A 19,055-nucleotide genomic window follows, 5' to 3' on the forward strand; every position below is an offset into this window, starting at 1 on the left:
AACACAATAAAGCTTTAAATTTTTTGTTATTGTCTATCAAACAAAATTATTTATAAGATTATATTAGTGGAACTAGTTTTTAAGGCACACAGACACATAATAAGAGTTTATAGGGACAATCAAAATATTTGCAGAGGAAATAGATTTAGTTAGAAAAATGCATAGAATTTGAATAGGCCAATTACACTGTATGTACGTGTTGCATACTACATGCATGTGTGAATTTGAGGGGTCAGATATGATCAAATTTAGCAGCATGTAGTGTGTGTGGTGTGTGTGTGTGTGTGTGTGTGTGAGAGAGAGAGAGAGAGAGAGAGAGAGAGAGAGAATTGGAGAGAACAGATATATATGGCTGAATTAGCTTTGTGCCTGTTTAGTAAGGAGGTTGCTTGTTTGGTTCCTAGCTGCCCGGCTAGTTTAGACCAGAAATAATCACACAGAAACTGTATTAATTAAATCACTGCTTCTAGCTTCTTATTAGCTAACTCTTACATATTAATTTAACCCATCTCCATTAATCTGTATATCACCACAAGGTCGTGGCCTACCAACAAAGTTTCATCATGTCTATCACCAGAGGTGGATCCATGGCGTCTCTCTGACTCAGCCTTCTTTTTCCTAGCATGCCATTTAGTCCCCCCCCCCCATCTAAGTTCTGTCCTATCAACAGGCCAAGGCAGTTTTTTTATTCATTAGCCAATAAATGCAACACATAGAGACCTCCCACACCATGCCTGTGTGTGTTCTCTGTGCATGTGTGTGTATGAATTGGAGAGGACAAATATAACCAAATCTCTATGTGTGTGCGCGTGTGTACGTGTATGTTTAAGAACTGGAGAGGGTAGATACGGCCAAATATAGCAGAGAGAGAGAGAGAGGGAGTGTGTGTGGGGGGAATTGGAGATGACCAAATATAGCAATATGCAGAGCAGAATAATTTTGTTGCACATTATGGAAAGTTAAGGGATTTATATGAAATATGTACAAGATTAAGTAGACAGTTTTAGCAATCTTGGTACAAGAAGTCGTAAGTGCCACTTGGCACTGCTGAGCAAGGAGGCAGTAGAGTAACTGATAATTTGGGAGCCGTAATTTAATGGGTAGTATTCAAATTTGATAGGAAGCAAATGTGACTTGAAAATTTAAAGAAAATTGAGTCTACTACAATAAACCATAAAGATGAGAGGCTTGATTAGCAGTTAAAAGTTGAAAAAAGATTAATATAAAAAATTTAAAGGAAAATTCTTTTGTAAAAAATAACTGATTTTCCTCTTATTGTATAAATTGTAGGATTATCAAGATTTTCTTGCAGAATTTTAGCTACTGAAACTAAATTAATATTGGTATTAATCATACAAATCAGAAAGTTTTGAAGAAGAGTTATGTATGAGAAAGAATATTTTTGTTTTCTTTGACATTGAATTTAGCTGGTTGGATATTTAATCAACTTTTTTTTTTTGTTAGGGAATTTATACCAGGTAGTTATGGCACACACCTTTAATCCCAGCACTTGTAAGGCAGAGGCAGGGGATCTCTGTGAGTTCAAGACCAGCCTGGTCTACAGAGGTGTTCCAGGACAGGCTCCAAAAGCTACACAGAGAAAGCCTGTCTCAGGGAGTGTGTATGTGAGAATTTATGATTGCTTTACTGGCAGAGGAAAAAATGCTCAGGTGATCCTGAGTTTCTCCTTTATAGTTCTTTTGGAAAATTCAAAGGATAGTGTTTATTACATACAATGGAAAAACTGAGTTTTGTGACCAGTTTTAGTTAGAAATTACTATAAAATGATGTGCAAAATTTCTCTTATATCCATTACATCTTGGCATTCAGTTGCTTCTCATTCTCATTATTTTCTCATGTACAGATAAATGACATTTCATGTAGACTGATGTTCAAATACCTGCCAGGGATTTTAATCACAGAGAATCCTAATTTAGTTATTAGTTCATTAGTGTTCATGCTAGTGAATATGAAGTCATGATGTTTAACCTTGGATATATTCTAATTGCTTTTATCTTATGCTGATTATTTAAAATGCTTTTTTTCTAAATTGATTTTCTGACGTTTTGTTTTATTTCTCGAGACAGGGTTTCTCTGTGTAACAATACTGACTATTCTAGAACTCACTTTGTAGACCAGGCTGACCTGGAACTCATAGAGATCCACCTTCCTCTGTCTCCAGAGTACTGGGGTCAAAGGTGTCTGCCACCACCGCCCGGCATATCACCTGACTTACTTAAACAAAGGCTTTCATACTATATGGCTCAAAATAACTAATTCTGCTATTTCTAAATTTATAGTTAAAGAATAACTGCCGAAGCTTTTGAACTCTGACTTTTGTCTGAATTATCTGGGTAGTAGTTGAAATTAAACTTTAAATTTAAGGCCTATGACAATGCTGACTTACTTCTATCATTACAAGATATTTAAAAATACTTCTGGAGAACTCAATTTCCAAATTTGGAAAAGGGAAGTTTTGAGGTAAACAATTCTAAGAAACAAATTTAACAAATTGGGTTGAATTGTCAATGACAAATTTTTATTAATATGATGGGAAAATATCCAAAAAACAGCAGGGAAAGTTAATTGTTTGTTGCACCCTTATAAAAGTCATTTTGTATGTATTTCTTTGACTTTTTAAGAACAGTTAATTTGAAAGGCCCATGTTTTGTTTTATGCACTAATAAACATTAGTTTTAAATACCAATAATTTCCATTGTTGTTATAGCATTTTTCTGTGGCTGAGTTTATAGACTCCAAGTTGAATAATAGAAGTTTTCCTTCTTTCTCCTCCTCCACAATATGTTTCAAATACAGTGTTTATGTTCTATCCATTGTTCCACAAAGAGCCACAAAATAGTGACTCTTCAACATATTTAAAAGTTTTCAGAGTATTTTGGAAAATGGTATATAAAATGATAGCTTTAATAACTTGGAGTTTTTATTAGTCTGTTTTGTTAGTAAATTGCTTTACTAAGGCTGCCAGCAGTCAAGCGGTAGTTATTAAGTGCACCTCTACTGCTGACGTTAATTTACAGGGGTCAACAGGACAAAACTCTGCGACATGATCGCTGATCTGGGAGATGATGAGCTGCCCCACATCCCTTCAGGAGTCATTAATCAGTCTAGGTCAGCCTCTCCTAAAATGACTGATCATGAAGGTGCAAGAGCAGAGGAAGGTACAGCATTTAGCTATCATGTTTGTTTGTATTGCTGAGTTCCTTAACTCCATATACAAATATGCCATTGTGTAAAATGCTAAATATCATCCCACATGATTATTAGAAGCCTTGGGCAAGCTCAGGGATGAAATATGGCTTCCAGTTCTTTATATTTGTTTTTGTTTTCATGTTAGATGTAGCTGTTTCCATTGTAGGTCAGTTCATTGTGCCTTCCTTAAATCTAATTATAGCTTAAAAAACTAAAGAACAATTTCTAAAACTAAACTTTAAATAATATAGGTGAGGGGAAGCTAATTCTTAGTAGTGTGGTTTAAATGTAACAACTGTTAATAACCACCACTTAATAGAAGTGCTAGACAGTGTGTTGGGGATCTTACATACATATTATTCCTAAAAATAAATATAACTGTTAATCATTCTAGAATAAGGAACATCATTCTGTAACTTTGTGTCTAGGATTCATGGCCTAGTAATAAGATTTCTAAAATCCGTCTAAACCAGAAGTACATAGAAAGTGAAAATACTACTTAAGCATTTTGAGACTGATTTTTACGTAAAGATATATGGATTTAATTGACTAATTTTTAATTCTGGGTGAAGATATACTTCTAAATAATCTCAGTTTTTAAACCAAATTACTTTAATATGATGTATATGTGATAACATTAACAATTTTACTTAGATTTATTTTATTTATGCTTACACTTTTTGCTCTATAAAGGGATTTGTTTGCCCGTCTCAAATTTTTATATACAGTTTGTTCTAATTTCTTACCAGATATTTTCCTTACAACAAAACTGAACAATTTTTCCTCAATTTATGACTTCTTACCTTTTTCTTTAATTCATATTAAATTTTAAGGAAAGATTTTAAAAGATCTCTCAATAAAACTAATACAAAAGAATGGAAATTAAAATAATTTTTTTTCTGTATTCATTTTCTATGTTCACTGAGCTTTTTACTTTTACTATTTTCTAAACTAGAGATACCAGCTCTAATATTTTTATTTTTGTCTTTGAGATCTTCTTTTCCCAAGTATTGTAGTACAGTTTACTAACATTTTAGACTGTAAAATTTGCAGTTTAAAGCAAAGTCAAATTAGTGATACAAACCCTTTTTAATGTTTCACACCATTTTAGGGGGAAAGCCCATAGGTTGATTCTACATAAAAGGTGATTTGGAGCTTTCTCTGTGTGTTTGTCAAGTGTTATGACTGTGTTTTTTGTTTTTAAAGAAAGTAAGTCACTAGTGGCTTTCATAGTTGTGTGGGAAGGTGAATGGGCACCTTGAACTTCATTACACTTTAAAAGAGGGGCTCTTCCTGAAGTTTGTCATTCAGAGATTGGAAAATTGCAATCTGGTTTATTTTTATGACAATTTTCATTTTGGTGCTTTTGGAAAAAAAATTTTATGTCACATTTTCATTTATAAAGAACAAATACTTGTTTTCTAGTGTCCCAACTTTTAAAAACTGTTGCTACTACAGACAAGATTATATTTCATATTTACACTGGCATGATTAGAATCAGTCATTGGCCACTATGTTGTTTAGGTTTGATAAAGTTGTAAGAAAGGGCCCGGGTTGTATCTCAGCATCACAGTACTTGTCTAACCATGTGCCAGGACCTGGGTACAGCCCTGCAGAACACATGCAGAGGCACACTGGAAGAAAAAGGAAGAGTTGATATGTGAGCTACAAAGTTTCCTTGTTCACGCTGTCTATCAGAAGAATTTATTACAGGACTTTTAAAAAGGACCATCTTTAAAAAATACTATTTTATAGGCTCTAAGATTCTCACAAAAGACAATTCTGCTTAATAAAAATTTCTGTCATTAAGATAAAGTTTATGCCGTTGGTTCTAGCACTTGGGAGGTAGAGGCAGGAGGATCTTTGTGAGTTAGAAGCTATCCTGGTCTACATAGCAAGTTCCAGGATGGTCAGGTCTATATAGAAAGACCCTATTTAAAAACTCATTTAATAATTTTATTTTAAATTGTTGATTATATTTTTATGCTGTGTTATTGCTGTGGGTAATTTTTATTAACTTAAAATAATATGCAAAATATATATTAATTCTTCCAGCAGAGATATAAGAGCAAAAAAGTAAAGATTTACTGTGATTACTGTAAGTATGCTCCAGTGAGGGTTGATAGGGAAAGCAGAAATAATAGCTTAAAAGATTTTGCGTATATACATACGTGAACAAATATTAAAAGTAATATAGCTTGCTAAATATAAACACATGTGTATCTATAGAGAAGAGGTACATAGATATAGCTTCTGTGATTAACTTTAGAAATGAGTATAATAATTTTTGAAAAATAAGCCAGCTAAAGTTGTTGGGCCACTTCTCTTTTTATGCCTAGAAGTTGGTCAATGGTTAATCAGAATTAATCCCACAAAAAGTATTTGTAATGAAATGAGTTGATTGGTGATGGTAAAGCTATTTTATTAGACTTCTAAATTTGTGTTAATGATTATTTGTATAATTGCTACTGGAAGGAATTGCAGAATTTTATCTTAAATTGTTTAAAAACAAATTATGAACTTAAATTTTTAGGCTGGTAAAAATTATAAAGTAAAATTTACTTGCTGACTTTCTTGGGATTTTTAAACTATTGATCTTATAGTTCTTAGCTGCTTTTTGTATTATCAGTAACTATGTACTAACATTGATAGAAGCGATCAGAACTATGTATTGTTCAGATTCAAGTACAACCATTGAATGATGGCGTGGTTATCATAGTAACTGTCATAATCATTTTTTAATGTGTGGTATACTTACCATCTCACACATACATTGTATATATTTTATGAAGGGTTTTTAAATTAGAGTAGTTGCTGAATTACACCTTCGTTTAAGGGATCACTTGAATCAAATTACACCGAATAAAATAAAATTCTAAATTAAAAATGAATTTTACTTTGGTAATAGTATATATCAATTGTATGAGTTATTTTCAGTATTATTAGTGAATCAGTATTAGTGTATTTCAGTATGCCTGTTTCCTGTATGTATTAAATACATGCCATTTTGTAAGAATTTTCCATAATTTATTAGCCTGAGTTTTTGAATAATTTTTAAAAATTGGTTCATAATTTTAAATATCTAGGTTCTTTTGTAATTAGTGTTTCCTTTTTGCCATCTTAATGCTACTATTTTGATTGCAAAGCACATGCTTAAAATTATCTTGGATGGTTGCTTACACTTTAACCTATCTAGTTATAGTTATTCAAATGATTGCACTTTCATTCCAACTGCATTGTCAGTGTAGAAAGCTGTACGCATGAGACAGGTGAGGCAGCTCAGTGAAGTGATGCGATCCTTTCAGTTTTTATTGATACTCACGCAGCCATTCTGATTGGAAACCTAAAGTCTGAAGTTAACATAAATTAGTTTTTTTAAACTTTAGCAACCTCATAATATATAAAAAGAGGACATTAAAATGAAGCCATAGGAAAGTTTTAAAATTGGAAGGCATTTCTTTTAGGATACTATCATCAACTACTAGTAGAGCCATCTTTTACTAGACCATCTTGGTACTATTGGAAAGGCTGTGTCTCAGAGTGTCTGGAAGTATCATATCCAAGTGCTCCTTCACTTCTTTAGAAAGCAAAGGGACTTCATAGTAACTTATGCACTTAAATAAATCTACTTTGAGGTTGGTAGACATCTGTTCCCTATAAGTGGCTGAAATCTGATGATTTAATAAAAAATTGTCCTGTTAAAATTTACGGAGGTAGTAAGGGATCTAAATAGACAAAATGTGTATGTTCTGCCTCCACTCTGGGTTGATGTGCAGTGTTTATTCAGTCTGGAAGATAATCATTACATTGTTGTTTCAGCACATTTATTTCTACTCAGTAGTAGGATTTTCTTTTTGTGTGTGGAAGTGGGAAGTAGAATTCATAATATTGCTGAATTTTGTGACTGTTTCGTGCTTAAATTCCCCACAATATTGTATTGTACTGTATGATTTTTCAGCATTTAAGAAGCGGTTTTGTTCTTTATAGCTGAACCAATAACGTTTCCATCTGGAGGAGGCAAGTCATTTATTATGGGTTCTGATGATGTTTTGTTAAGTGTACTGGGCCTTGGAGACCTTGCAGACTTGACGGTAACAAATGATGCAGACTATAGTTATGATGTAAGTGCAGTTTTATTTTTAATTTTTTAATGATTTAATAGAAGGCTCCTTATTCTTTGGAATCATTTATAACAGAGAATTAATGTCAAGGTGCATGGAAAAGATAAGTTTAAGTGTGAAGATGTGTTGATTTGAAATAACGTGTAATTTCGCTTTAAAATTTTTTCTTTGTGGTGTTTAAATCTTTCTTAGTAATTTTGGTGGATTAGGTAGGAGTTTAGGGTTATTACCTTAAAATACTGGTTTTTAATACTTAATTTACTGACTGATAAATACATCTTGAGTAGTTAACTTATTTACTGAGTTGAAGCCATATTTTATGCTAACAAATAGACATTAGAGAAATTAGGGTTTTCCATCAGGATTAATCTTGAAAGCCATGTTTTGTGTTTTTGAAAGCTTTTTTTGTCAGTCACAACCAAGTTAGCTTGTATCATTTCCTGAATGTTTAGCTTCTCTTGAGGGCTAGAAAAAGGAGACGGGAAGAATTGTGTTAGTATTAGACTAGCGTTGATTAAATATTTTCCAAGCATAAACACTCATTAGAGAGTTAACTATATTTTAGATATTTTTGTATTTGAAAAACCTTAGTTTTTCAGCAAATTTTTCAGCAAAAACATTTTAAAAATTAGACTTAAGTTAGGATGTTTTTTTAAAGATAACTGCCTTGGTGGGGTGGATTATTCTTACTAATAATTTTAAAGCATATTTGCAACTAAATTGGTAAACTTTTAGCTGCTTTAGAACTGGTGTATCTTTACTGATGTAGAAATAAAATGGAAATATTAAGTTTTATTAATATCATAAATTAGGAAAAGTGCTCACCTAGGGTGCCCAAAGCCCTGGGTTTGATCTCCAACACCACATAATATTGGCAGGGCAGCTCATGCCTGTAATCCTAGCATTTGGGAGACAGGCCAGAAGGATCAGAAATTCATGGTACTTAGTGAGTTCAAGGACAGAAAGGGCGACACAAAACTCTTCAAGGAAATTAAGAAAAGATTTAGGAAAATAGTCATAAAGAGATTTTAGTTCATTGCTTTAAAACTTAAGTCCCTTAACTTTCTGCCTTGGAATTGTTCACATACTTGTCAGTTTCCTAAATGGAAACTATTGTGTTCACTGTACCCTTGAATAGCTGGTAATTTTTATATCCCTGTTTTGCTTTCTTGTAAATCCTTATGGCAGTGGCAGTTTCCTGTTCTCACCTGACTTTGATAGGAGTGGTAGAATTTATTCATTCATTCATTTATTTATTTGATGGCTAGATGAAAACAGATTAAGGAATTCTTTGACCTGGATATTTGAAAATTTAACAAAATTATTTTTCTGAATTCTTATATAAAGATTGACTTGTTGTGAATTTTAAGGTCATTAAAATAGTCCCTGGATATTTTAGTGAGACAGTTTTATATGTTTTAAACACACCAAAAAGAAAACAAAAAGTCCACGTGCTTACCAGTTTATTACTTTTACCTGTAAATAGTACACTTTTTTATTTTAGTTGCCGGCCAACAAAGATGCCTTTCGAAAGACTTGGAACCCCAAGTATACACTACGTAGTCATTTTGATGGAGTCAGAGCATTAGCTTTTCATCCTGTAGAACCTGTGCTGGTTACTGCCTCTGAGGACCACACCCTGAAACTTTGGAATTTGCAAAAGACAGTTCCTGCCAAAAAGCAAGTATTTTAATATTGATTGCTTTTTCCTTCTAATTTTGTTCATAGGGATAGTTCTTCTTTATTATCCTGTGTCTTTAGTACATCTGCAGTATCAACCAGTGATTCATGATGATCTAATGTGTTCTCTTCCCCTGTTCCTTTTCTCCCTCTTTTAGGAGTGCCTCTTTAGACGTAGAGCCTATCTACACATTTAGGGGTCACATGTAAGTTTTTTTGAAATAGTACTTAATGAGCAACTCCAATTACTGTTTATAGTTAGTACTCTCAACCTAATTTACTCAATACTTGATGTTAGAGAAGACATATTAGTTGAATTTGATTAATTATATTTAAATACGACCTATTAGTACTTTTCAGTTGTATGTTTTGTTTAGAAACCACATAAATGAATAGATGAAGGGGGTAGGGGTTTGAGTTTCGTAGAATTTATAAGTAATTTTCCCTCTCTCTTTCTGTAATAGTGGCCCTGTTCTTTCATTAGCTATTAGTTCTAATGGAGAACAGTGTTTTAGTGGTGGTATTGATGCAACCATTCAGTGGTGGAATATGCCTAGTCCTAATGTGGATCCCTATGATACATATGGTAAGTAAAGAGGCACAATGGGTCTTTTTAGTGAATAGAGCTTTCTATGGGACAATGGTCTGTACCCTGTCACTTGTATTTTAAATAAATGCTGATTGGCCAGTATCAGGCAGGAAGTATAGGCGAGGTGACCAGGCAGGAAGTAGAGGTGGGGCAACAAGAATTCTGGGAAGAGGGAAGTTTCAGTCTACAGTCTTCAACCAGACAGAGAGGAAGCCAGACACACAGCAAGCAAGATGTGACTGCCTCGCCGAAAAAGGTTCCAGGCCATGTGGTTAATATAGACAAGAATTATGGGTGAATATTAGTTATAAGAGAAGCCTGAGATACTAGGCCAACCCATTTATGATTAATGTAGAACCTCTGTGTGTTTATTTGGGACTAAACTGCTATGGGACCTGGTGGGACAGAAACCCCCCATCAATAAGAGCTGACAGAATTCTTTAGTTCAAATGTTATTACAAAGTTGTTCAGACATGTAATTTGTTTATTGTACTTGCTAGAAAGTTTATTTAAAAAGATAGATATTGGTGTTGGAGAAATAGCTCAGGGGTTAAGAGACTCAATTCCCAACATCTACATGGCAGCTCAAAACTGTCTATAACTCCAGTTCCAGGCGATCTGCCACCCTCACACAAATATACATGTAGTATATATGCACACATATATACTAATGCACATAAAAATAAATAATTTTTTTGAAAAAACTAATCATGCCATGAATATTTTATTGTTTGAATTAGTGCTTTATTGTATCTAAAATATTCATTAAATATTAATTTCAGTTAACAAAAAGAAGAGGGGAAAGTTATTGAAGTAACACATTTTTAAACTTAAGAGACAGTATATATAATCCTTAAGTGAAAGACAACAGAAACAATAGGGATAGAATGGTCAAGGTATAATTGATTACATCTTCATGGAGGGCCAAAATTTTTTAATTTCAAAATGAAAAGCAAAATACTGATTTTTTTAAATAAATGACACTTTGAGAAACTTGATTAAAAACTTAAATTTTTACATGTTCAAATACATTAAGTAGGCATTGTTCATAATGACTATAAAAAACAAAACAAATGTTTGAGCTCTTTGTTATTGTTGGCTAACACATGCTTAGTGCCCACATACTGTAATGTAAGGCATAATGGTAAGTACTTCGTTCAGAGAAATTAGATGAGAGGTCAGGAGTGCTGTCTGTCTTTAACAATGGCATTCAAGCTGAAGGTTGAATGTCAAGTTATAAAAAGTTCTAAGTCCAAAGAGACTTGAAAGGGATTGATGGCAGCTGCAGTCAAAGGTAAAAATTAGGAGTTACCTAGGAAACAAGAGGTGGCCAAGATAAGAATGGTTAGGAAGTAGGCTTAGTGTTGCAGGGATAGCTTGGGAATTAAATGTACTTGCTGTTCTTGCCAAAGACCCAGGCTCAATGTCTAGCACCCACTTAATGAATCACAACCATCCATAACCTATGTTCTAGGGGGCCCTTTTAGGACCTCCATGGGTACCAGCCCACATGAAGTATACATAAATACATATATACAAAACACTCATACATGTAATATAAATATTTTTTAAAGAAATAGGTTTAACATATATTGGTTAAATACAGTAATATATAGTGGTTTATTGATAGGTTGTGTTATTCTTGGTTTAATTGTGTTTGAAAAGGAAGTTTTATTGATATAATTGCGTTGGACTGTAACTCACTCTGTAGTTACAGACTCACAGAGATCTGCCTGCCTTCCCAAGGCAGCTAAAATTGGTTGTTTTAAGGTATTGTTAGTTTTTACTGTGTGCTCAGGATTGTGCGGATATTGCCACGTTGTAATTTCAGAACATTTTCATCACCAATCTAGAGCTCTGACATTGTCTGCTGATGACTGTGTAGATAGTAGCACTCACTGAAACAGGGATAGAGTACAAGAGAGAATGACTATGAATGAGATTATTAAGATATGGGTGCATATGAATGAATATCAATCAAGAGATGATAACCTGAGACTTAAGTCTTCACTAAACCTGACATTATCTAGAGGAAGGAGGACATTGAGAATGGATTTATGGATGCATACCTAAAGAAGACAATCATTTTGAGAAAGAAACAGCTCACGGAGATTTTTGACAGATAGCTGGAGGTTAGATGCTTGAGTATTGACCTCCGAGAGAACCACCTTAACGTTTCAAGTCAGATTTTATGAATGAAAAGCAATATTGAAACCAGAAAGAATAAATGCTTGAATAAATGCTTTGTATTATCAAAGAAAAACATTTACTGGGTTTGGTAGAATTGTGGTCACTGCTGATTTTAGCATGAGGTGTGGTAATGGAGTGATTTGACGACCACATAGTGGTAAAAGACAGTTTAGTTTTCAACAGTTTTACAGAAGGTGGTGGTAGGGATAATGTTTTTATTGTTGAGGTTCAAAGAGTCTGCCTGCATACTTCTTTTTTAAAATTAAATTTTAATTTGTGAATACTAATGATTCAAAGGCAAAGAATTTGTCTAGTGAAAGTGTGTATAGATAAGAAAGTAAGTTTGGCTGAGTTTTAGAATGCACCTGGTAGGTTTCTCCTTAATAGGAAGGACAACTTTTTACTTGTATCTGGAAACAAATAGGGTTTAAATTTATTTTATTTGTATGTGCACATCTGTGTATGTATATATTATCCATGTGTGCCATGCAGTGCACCTGTGGAGGTTAGAGACAATGTCTGGGAGTCTGTTACTGGGCTCCTTGTGGTGAGTGCCATGGAAGCAAGACACTGTTTGAAGTTGACATTGTTTGAAGTTGGGTACAGGATGCAAGAGGGGTCCCTTTTGAATGCTGTGTTTTCTTTGTATTGTGTATGTCATAGTCATTCACAATAAAGGAAAGTTGGGAACTGTGAGGCTGAAGGAGATGGTGATAGGAAGAGTTAAGTGGAAATAGAGGATGACCTAATATGATACTCGTTTAGCTCTCAGATCTCCCATCAGTTGATAAATGGTCAAATAAGATTTGTGCTAGCACCAAACTGGAATGTTACTAGGCAATAAAAAGAAAGGAAGGTAGTACTCTAGAAACTTTAACACAGAAGATCCCGGTCTGTAGATTCTGTTCATACAATGTGTTCAGAAAATAGCTTTGTTTGCACAAGCCCACTGGATCTGTGTTCACCTAGAACTTTAGAAAACTAAAGAAAAGTGGAAAGGAAGGTGGCTAGCAAGTAATTAAGTATCCTGAAAGTGGCGCACACTCTTCATCCCAGCACTCAGGAGGCAGAGGCAGGGAATCTCTGGTCTACAGAGCAGGTTCCAGTACAGACAGGGTTACACAGAGAAGTACCTTTTCAAAAACTAAAGTAAATAAATAGACAGATAATTAATTAAGTAAAAATTAAAATATCCTGAAAGTCACTACAGTGAGAGTTGTGAACACACCATTGCTGTGCCATTTAAGTGAGTAGTGCAGGTCTGTAAATTGTAGCTCAATATGGCTGATTTTTTTTTTGTACTGTACAGAAATTGTGAATGTGTTAGTATTAGTGTTAGTATTTTTGGAATAAATGATAACAATCACCCATAATTCAGTACTTAGAAATAGTCACTGTTTGTGCTTTGGTTTGTCATCTTGTGGTTTTATGTTTTGTTTTGCCTTTTGAGACAAGGTCTTACTATCTAGTCCTGATTGGCCTTGGACTCTATGTAGACCAAGCTGGCCTACAAAACACACAGATCTGCTTCCCAGGTGCTAGGGAAAAAGGCATGCACCATCATGCCTGGCTTTACATACATTCCTATTTATTTATTTGTTTGTTTGTTTGTTTGTTACCTATTCGCCAGACTTCTTCCAAGTAATGTTTTGTTTTGTTTGTTTCTTCACAGAGTCAAATGTTCTAGCTGGCACTTTAGTTGCTCATACAGATGCAGTCTGGGGTCTTGCCTATAGTGGCATAAAAAATCAGTTACTGTCTTGTTCAGCAGATGGCACTGTTAGGTTATGGAATCCCCAAGAAAAATTGCCATGTATTTGCACTTACAATGGAGACAAGGGTAAGTCAAATTTGCCTCTTCAAGAGCAGTGGTGGTTGTTGTTGTTTGGGTTTTTTTGTTTTGTTTTGTTTTAGCTTTATCATTTCTTTATGTTTCTCATGTATGTGCATGTGATTGCAGGTGCTCATAAAGGCAGGATTGTAGGATCCTTTGGAGTTATATACAGGCAGTGTGAGATACCTGACAGGTGCTGAGGAGAGAAGTCTGAGTAGCAAGCATTCTTAATTGCTATGCCCAAAGAGTCTTTACAAAAAGACACACACACTGTAGTTTGCACATGTATGTGTGTATAGGCGGGCAAGGATAGAGTACTGCTGGCAGGAGTCTGTTCTCTACCATGTGGTTTGTAGGTATGGAACTAGTGAAAAGGGCCTCCTCTGCCTGCTGTGCATCTTGCTTTCCTGAAAAGAACATTTGTTTAAAAAAAGACTAGAAAATAAAAAAGATAAAGCAATTGTTTATTGATCCAAAGAGAAACGATAAAGAATTTTATAAAACTTGCCATCATTTTACTTAGTCCTGTTTTACTGCGAGTGCTTGGCAGATGTCAGCGAAGCTCAGTGCTTTTTGGCCTTTTTCATATCATATTTTATTTTTAAAAAATAAGCATACTTGCATCTAACAGTAAGGTAGACAAATGGTACTACTTACAGGGGCTATAGGAGACAAGGACAGCCACCCTTACGGACTGATGGGATATAGTCTTGAATACACCTGCCTAAAAACTTTGTGTGCCATGGCTGAGAACATAGGTGTGTGTGTGCAGGGTGGGACGCCCTTAATGAGAAGCACAAATGGGATTGCTTTCATGATTTCAAAAACATTTTAAACAAATAGAATATTTTTGTATTTATTTTATGTGGAGAGTAGAGGACAACTTGAGGCAATCTACTCTGTCCTATTCTGAGTCTTGGGGAACGAACTCAGATTGTCAGTCAGGCTTGACTGCAGGCATCCTTACCCGCTGAGCCATCTTGCCAGCCTGGAAATTTTTTATTATAGAAAGATTTAATCAGCTTTACTTTTTGAAGATGCTTGTGTATGTCTTTACAATACTGTCAGTCTTATAGTCTGAGTCTGAGTTTTTCAAATTACTTTTTTTTTTTTTTGTTTTTTCGAGACAGGGTTTCTCTGTGGTTTTGGAGCCTGTCCTGGAACTAGCTCTTGTAGACCAGGCTGGTCTCGAACTCACAGAGATCCGCCTGCCTCTGCCTCCCAAGTGCTGGGATTAAAGGCGTGCGCCACCACCGCCCGGCTTCAAATTACTTTTTTCATCAGAATTTTGATTTGAACTTAAATATATATTGTTTTAAGACATCTTAGGTGAGTAGAATATGTTTAATTTTATCTTTTCCGTAGTTTGGAATTCTGTGATATTTCAAATACCCGGACCTTAAGAAGTAAATATTAGATACTTCTTGCTTCATCCAGACTTGTAATTACTGGACTCCAGATTTTACTTACTTGCTATTTGAATTTAATGTGTTAAGGAAGAGAATTGCTGCATGTTCCGCTTGGGACACTGTTATGCTAGTGCATTTCATAGGCCAAGAATCTACTTTATTATTATTATTTTTTATTTATTTATTTATTTTAGAGAGGGTCTCACTGAGTGGCCTTTGCTGGCATGGAATGCACAAAGATTCTTCTGTCTCTACCTTTGTAGTGCTGGAGTTAAAGATGCGCTCCATTTTAATAGATCCAGATTTTTGGCTTGTATTAACTCTTTGGCAAAACTTAATATTTGTCAAGAGTCTTCCAGGAGAATGATACAGGAGAATTCTAGGTTTCAGTTTGTTTTGGTGTTTTTGTTTATCTCATTGTTTTTTGTTTCCATTTTTCCTAAGAAAATTGGCAAATAGTTTAAATGAACAGGCTTTTTTCATTACCTTAAAAGAAAGTATATAACAAAATAGGGGTTACGCCATGTTAGACGAATAATTTGTATATGTCTCCCTTTTAGTTATATTTTTTTAATGTCAAATAGAATACTATAAGTAAAAAGTTTTTAAATATAAAAAGTTTTTAAATAAGTGAGAATTATTGCTTACCACCTTAACATATTGCTTTCTCTTTCATTATTGATATAATTTCAAAATTTTGTGTGTATGTGTACAGATAAATACATATGAATCTATTTTGGGCTCTTTACAGAACGTGGAATACCTACATCAGTTGACTTTATTGGCTGTGATCCAGCTCATATGGTAACCTCTTTCAACACTGGTAGTGCAGTAATTTATGATTTAGAAACATCACAGTCATTGGTGATGCTTTCCTCACAGGTAGATTCTGGTAAGTTTTCATGGATTTCTTTGAAATTTCTGTAAAAAGGTTACATGAAGGCAGGTGGTCTTTAGCTAATTTTCATACTGATTATGAACTTAAAATAGAAAATAATTTATGTTATACTGATTGTACATCATTTCTGCATGGTCCAATCCAGGTCCTGACATAGTTTAGAACACTGAGCTATTAATACAGGCTTAACCCAGGTAGTTTATATTTTAAAGTACTCTGTTCTTTATTTTTCAGGTTTACAATCTAGCAATCACATTAACAGAGTAGTAAGTCATCCCACACTTCCTGTTACAATAACTGCTCATGAAGATAGACACATCAAGTTTTTTGACAATAAAACGGGTAAGGCTTCGGGTGATTGAAAGTACTTACTGTTCTGTTATATAATGCACATTGCCTTTTGGTTTATGAAGTTATCAGGGTAAACTTTGTTTTGAGGTGCTGGGAATTTGCACAAGGTACTTCATTACCTCACCACAGATCTGCATTCCTGCTGCTAAGAAACTGTAACTCATTTTTTGCTTTGTTTAGTATATTATTTTACAGTATGCAAGTTTTATTTTTGATTATACATAATATTTTGTCTAATACTATTTCTTCCATTTTTATTTGATAAAAATTCTTCCGTTTGAATATTTTTTATGTTGTTTTAAGATAGCAAAATATATCACTTACTTGGTATTTTGAGTTTTTTTTTTTTTAAAGATTTCTTTATTATGTATATACAGTGTTCTTCCTGCATGCCAGAAGAGGGAACCAGATCGAATTATAGATGGCTGTGAACCGCCATGTGGGTGCTGAGAATTGAACTCAGGACCTCTGGAAGAGCAGCCAGTGCTCTTCACCTTTGAGCCATCTCCCCAGCCCCTTGAGTATGTTCTTAAAATTGTTTCTCAACCAGTCATGTTGGTACACAGCTTTAATTCCAGCATTCCAGAGGCAGAGGCAGGTGGATCTCTGAGTTCAAGGCCATCCTCTTCTATAGAGCAAGTTGCAGGACAGGCTTCAAAGCTACACAGAGAAACCCTGTCTCAGGAAAACAAACTGTTTCTTAGTGACTCAAATGATGTTGTGGTGGGTACTATTTGCTGTCCTCTTTATGGTATACCTTCTGCTGAATCATAGATGTGTGTGTGTGTGTGTGTGTGTGTGTGTGTGTGTGTGTGTGTGTATAGAGAGAGAGAGAGAGAGAGAGAGAGAGAGAGAAAGGTGCGTACCTTTCTTTTTTTTCTTGATATTTATTGAGCTCTACATTTTTCTCTGCTCCCGTCCCTGCCTCTTCTGCTCTCCCCTTCAACCCTCCCGCAAGGTCCCCATGTCCCCAATTTACTCAGGAGATCTTGTCTTTTTCTGCTTTCTACTTCCCATGTAGATTAGATCTATGTAAGTCTTAGTGTCCTCATTGTTGGCTAAGTTCTCTGGGATTGTGGTTTGTAGGATGGCTTTCTTTGCTTTATGTTTAAAAACCACCTATGAGTGAGTACATATGATAATTGTCTTTCTGTGTCTGGGTTACCTCACTCAAAATAATGTTTTCTAGTCCCATCCATTTTCCTGCGAAATTCAAGCTGTCATTATTTTTTTCTGCTGTGTATTACTCCATTGTGTAAATGTACTACATTTTTTTTTTATCCATTCTTCAATCGAGGGGCATTTAGGTTGTTTCCAGGTTCTGACTATGACAAACAAAGCTGCTATGAACATAGTTGAGCACATGTCCTTGTGGCACAATTGAGCATCCTTTGGATATATACCTAAAAGTGGTATTACTGGGTCTTGAGGAAGGTTTGTTTCCTAATTTTCTGAGAAATCGCCACACTGACATCCAAAGGGGTTGTACCAGCTTGCATTCCCACCAGCAATGCAGAAGTGTTCCCTTTTCCCCACAGCCTCTCTAGCATAAGTTGTCATCAGTGTTTTTGATCTTGGCCATTCTTGCAGGTCTAAGATGGAATCTCAGTTATTTTGATTTGCATTTCTCTGATGACTAAGGATGTTGAACGTTTCCTTAAGTGTCTTTCAGCCATTTTAGATTCTTCTGTTGAGAGTTCTCTGTTTAGGTCTGTACTCCATTTTTTATTTTTAATTGGATTATGTGATCTTTTGGTGTCCAGGTTCTTGAGTTCTTTGTATATTTTGGAGATCAGACCTCTGTCTGATGTGGGGTTAGTGAAGATCTTTTCTCATTCTGTAGGCTATCGTTTTGTCTTGTTGACCATGTCCTTTGTGTTACAGAAGCTTTAAAAATTTATTGTGTGTATATGATGTATGCAGTTGGAAGCATGGGTGTTACAGCAGACATGTGAAGGTCATAGACCTGTGGAGAGGGTGCTTGCCTTCATTTATATAGATTGTGTGGATCAAATTCAGGCCATCAAGCTTGTGTGACAAATGCTTTACCTGTTGAACCATTGTAATGACTCAGTGTATTTTTAAGGACAATACTGTCTTTTGGGTGTTCGAGAGGAGATGGCTCAGTAGCTAAAGTTGGTACTGCTCTTACAGAGAACTCAAGTCCAGTTCCCAGCACCTATATAGGCCTGCTCATAACTGCAAGAGGATCCAATACCTCTGGCTTTTGCAGGCACCTATACTTAGGGGTACCCCCCCCCCCTTCTCTCTCATAATGAAAAGTCTTTTTTAAAAAAAATACTCTTTCAGATAATGTCTGACAAGTTGAGCTACTTTGAGGAGTACTTAAACAGCCAAGTTATTTCATGACCTAGAAACTTCAGCCCATTATCAGGCGCCACACAACAGACCAGACTGTGACAAGGCAGTAATCTTCAGCATTTAGAGGATTACTTAAGTCCCAGTAACAAATATGGGCAGGTTCCCTTTAACTCTGTACAGCAAGGTGAGAACTAAATGAATATTCATAGATCTACATACTCTATAGAAAATCAAATTCACCTTCACGTGGATATTCTCAGTTAAATGGCTTTTTAAATCAATTCTTTATTGTATGGAGCACAAATGTCTTCCATTGAAAAAGAGCAGAAGTAATTTCTGTTGTGTTTTCATAAAGATTTGTTTGTTTGAGCTTGGGTTACACTAAGTATTCAGGCTAGGCTCAAGCTGTCCATCCCAGAAATTTACATTTTGATGGCTTAGTCATTGTTTT

At 34.9% G+C, this 19,055-nt stretch overlaps 1 protein-coding gene across 3 annotated transcripts in view; it reads left to right on the top strand.

The window, feature by feature from the left end:
- Strn3 (striatin 3) overlaps positions 1-19,055 on the top strand; it is an 80,078-nt gene that overhangs the window by 53,190 nt on the left and 7,833 nt on the right. For 2 of the 3 annotated variants that reach the window (XM_041658711.1, XM_041658712.1), the window contains 8 exons: positions 3,039-3,179; positions 7,198-7,331; positions 8,836-9,011; positions 9,170-9,217; positions 9,476-9,597; positions 13,463-13,630; positions 15,785-15,925; positions 16,166-16,273. In XM_041658711.1, the coding sequence (XP_041514645.1) occupies positions 3,039-3,179; positions 7,198-7,331; positions 8,836-9,011; positions 9,170-9,217; positions 9,476-9,597; positions 13,463-13,630; positions 15,785-15,925; positions 16,166-16,273 (1,038 nt within the window). The remainder of the gene's footprint in view (positions 1-3,038; positions 3,180-7,197; positions 7,332-8,835; positions 9,012-9,169; positions 9,218-9,475; positions 9,598-13,462; positions 13,631-15,784; positions 15,926-16,165; positions 16,274-19,055) is intronic. The other variant, XM_041658713.1, reaches the window with a different exon arrangement.

Source organism: Microtus oregoni, unplaced genomic scaffold (genome assembly GCF_018167655.1).
Source record: "Microtus oregoni isolate MIOR12 unplaced genomic scaffold, Mior012 000009F_ref0000495, whole genome shotgun sequence".
Classification (NCBI taxonomy): Eukaryota; Metazoa; Chordata; class Mammalia; order Rodentia; family Cricetidae; genus Microtus; species Microtus oregoni.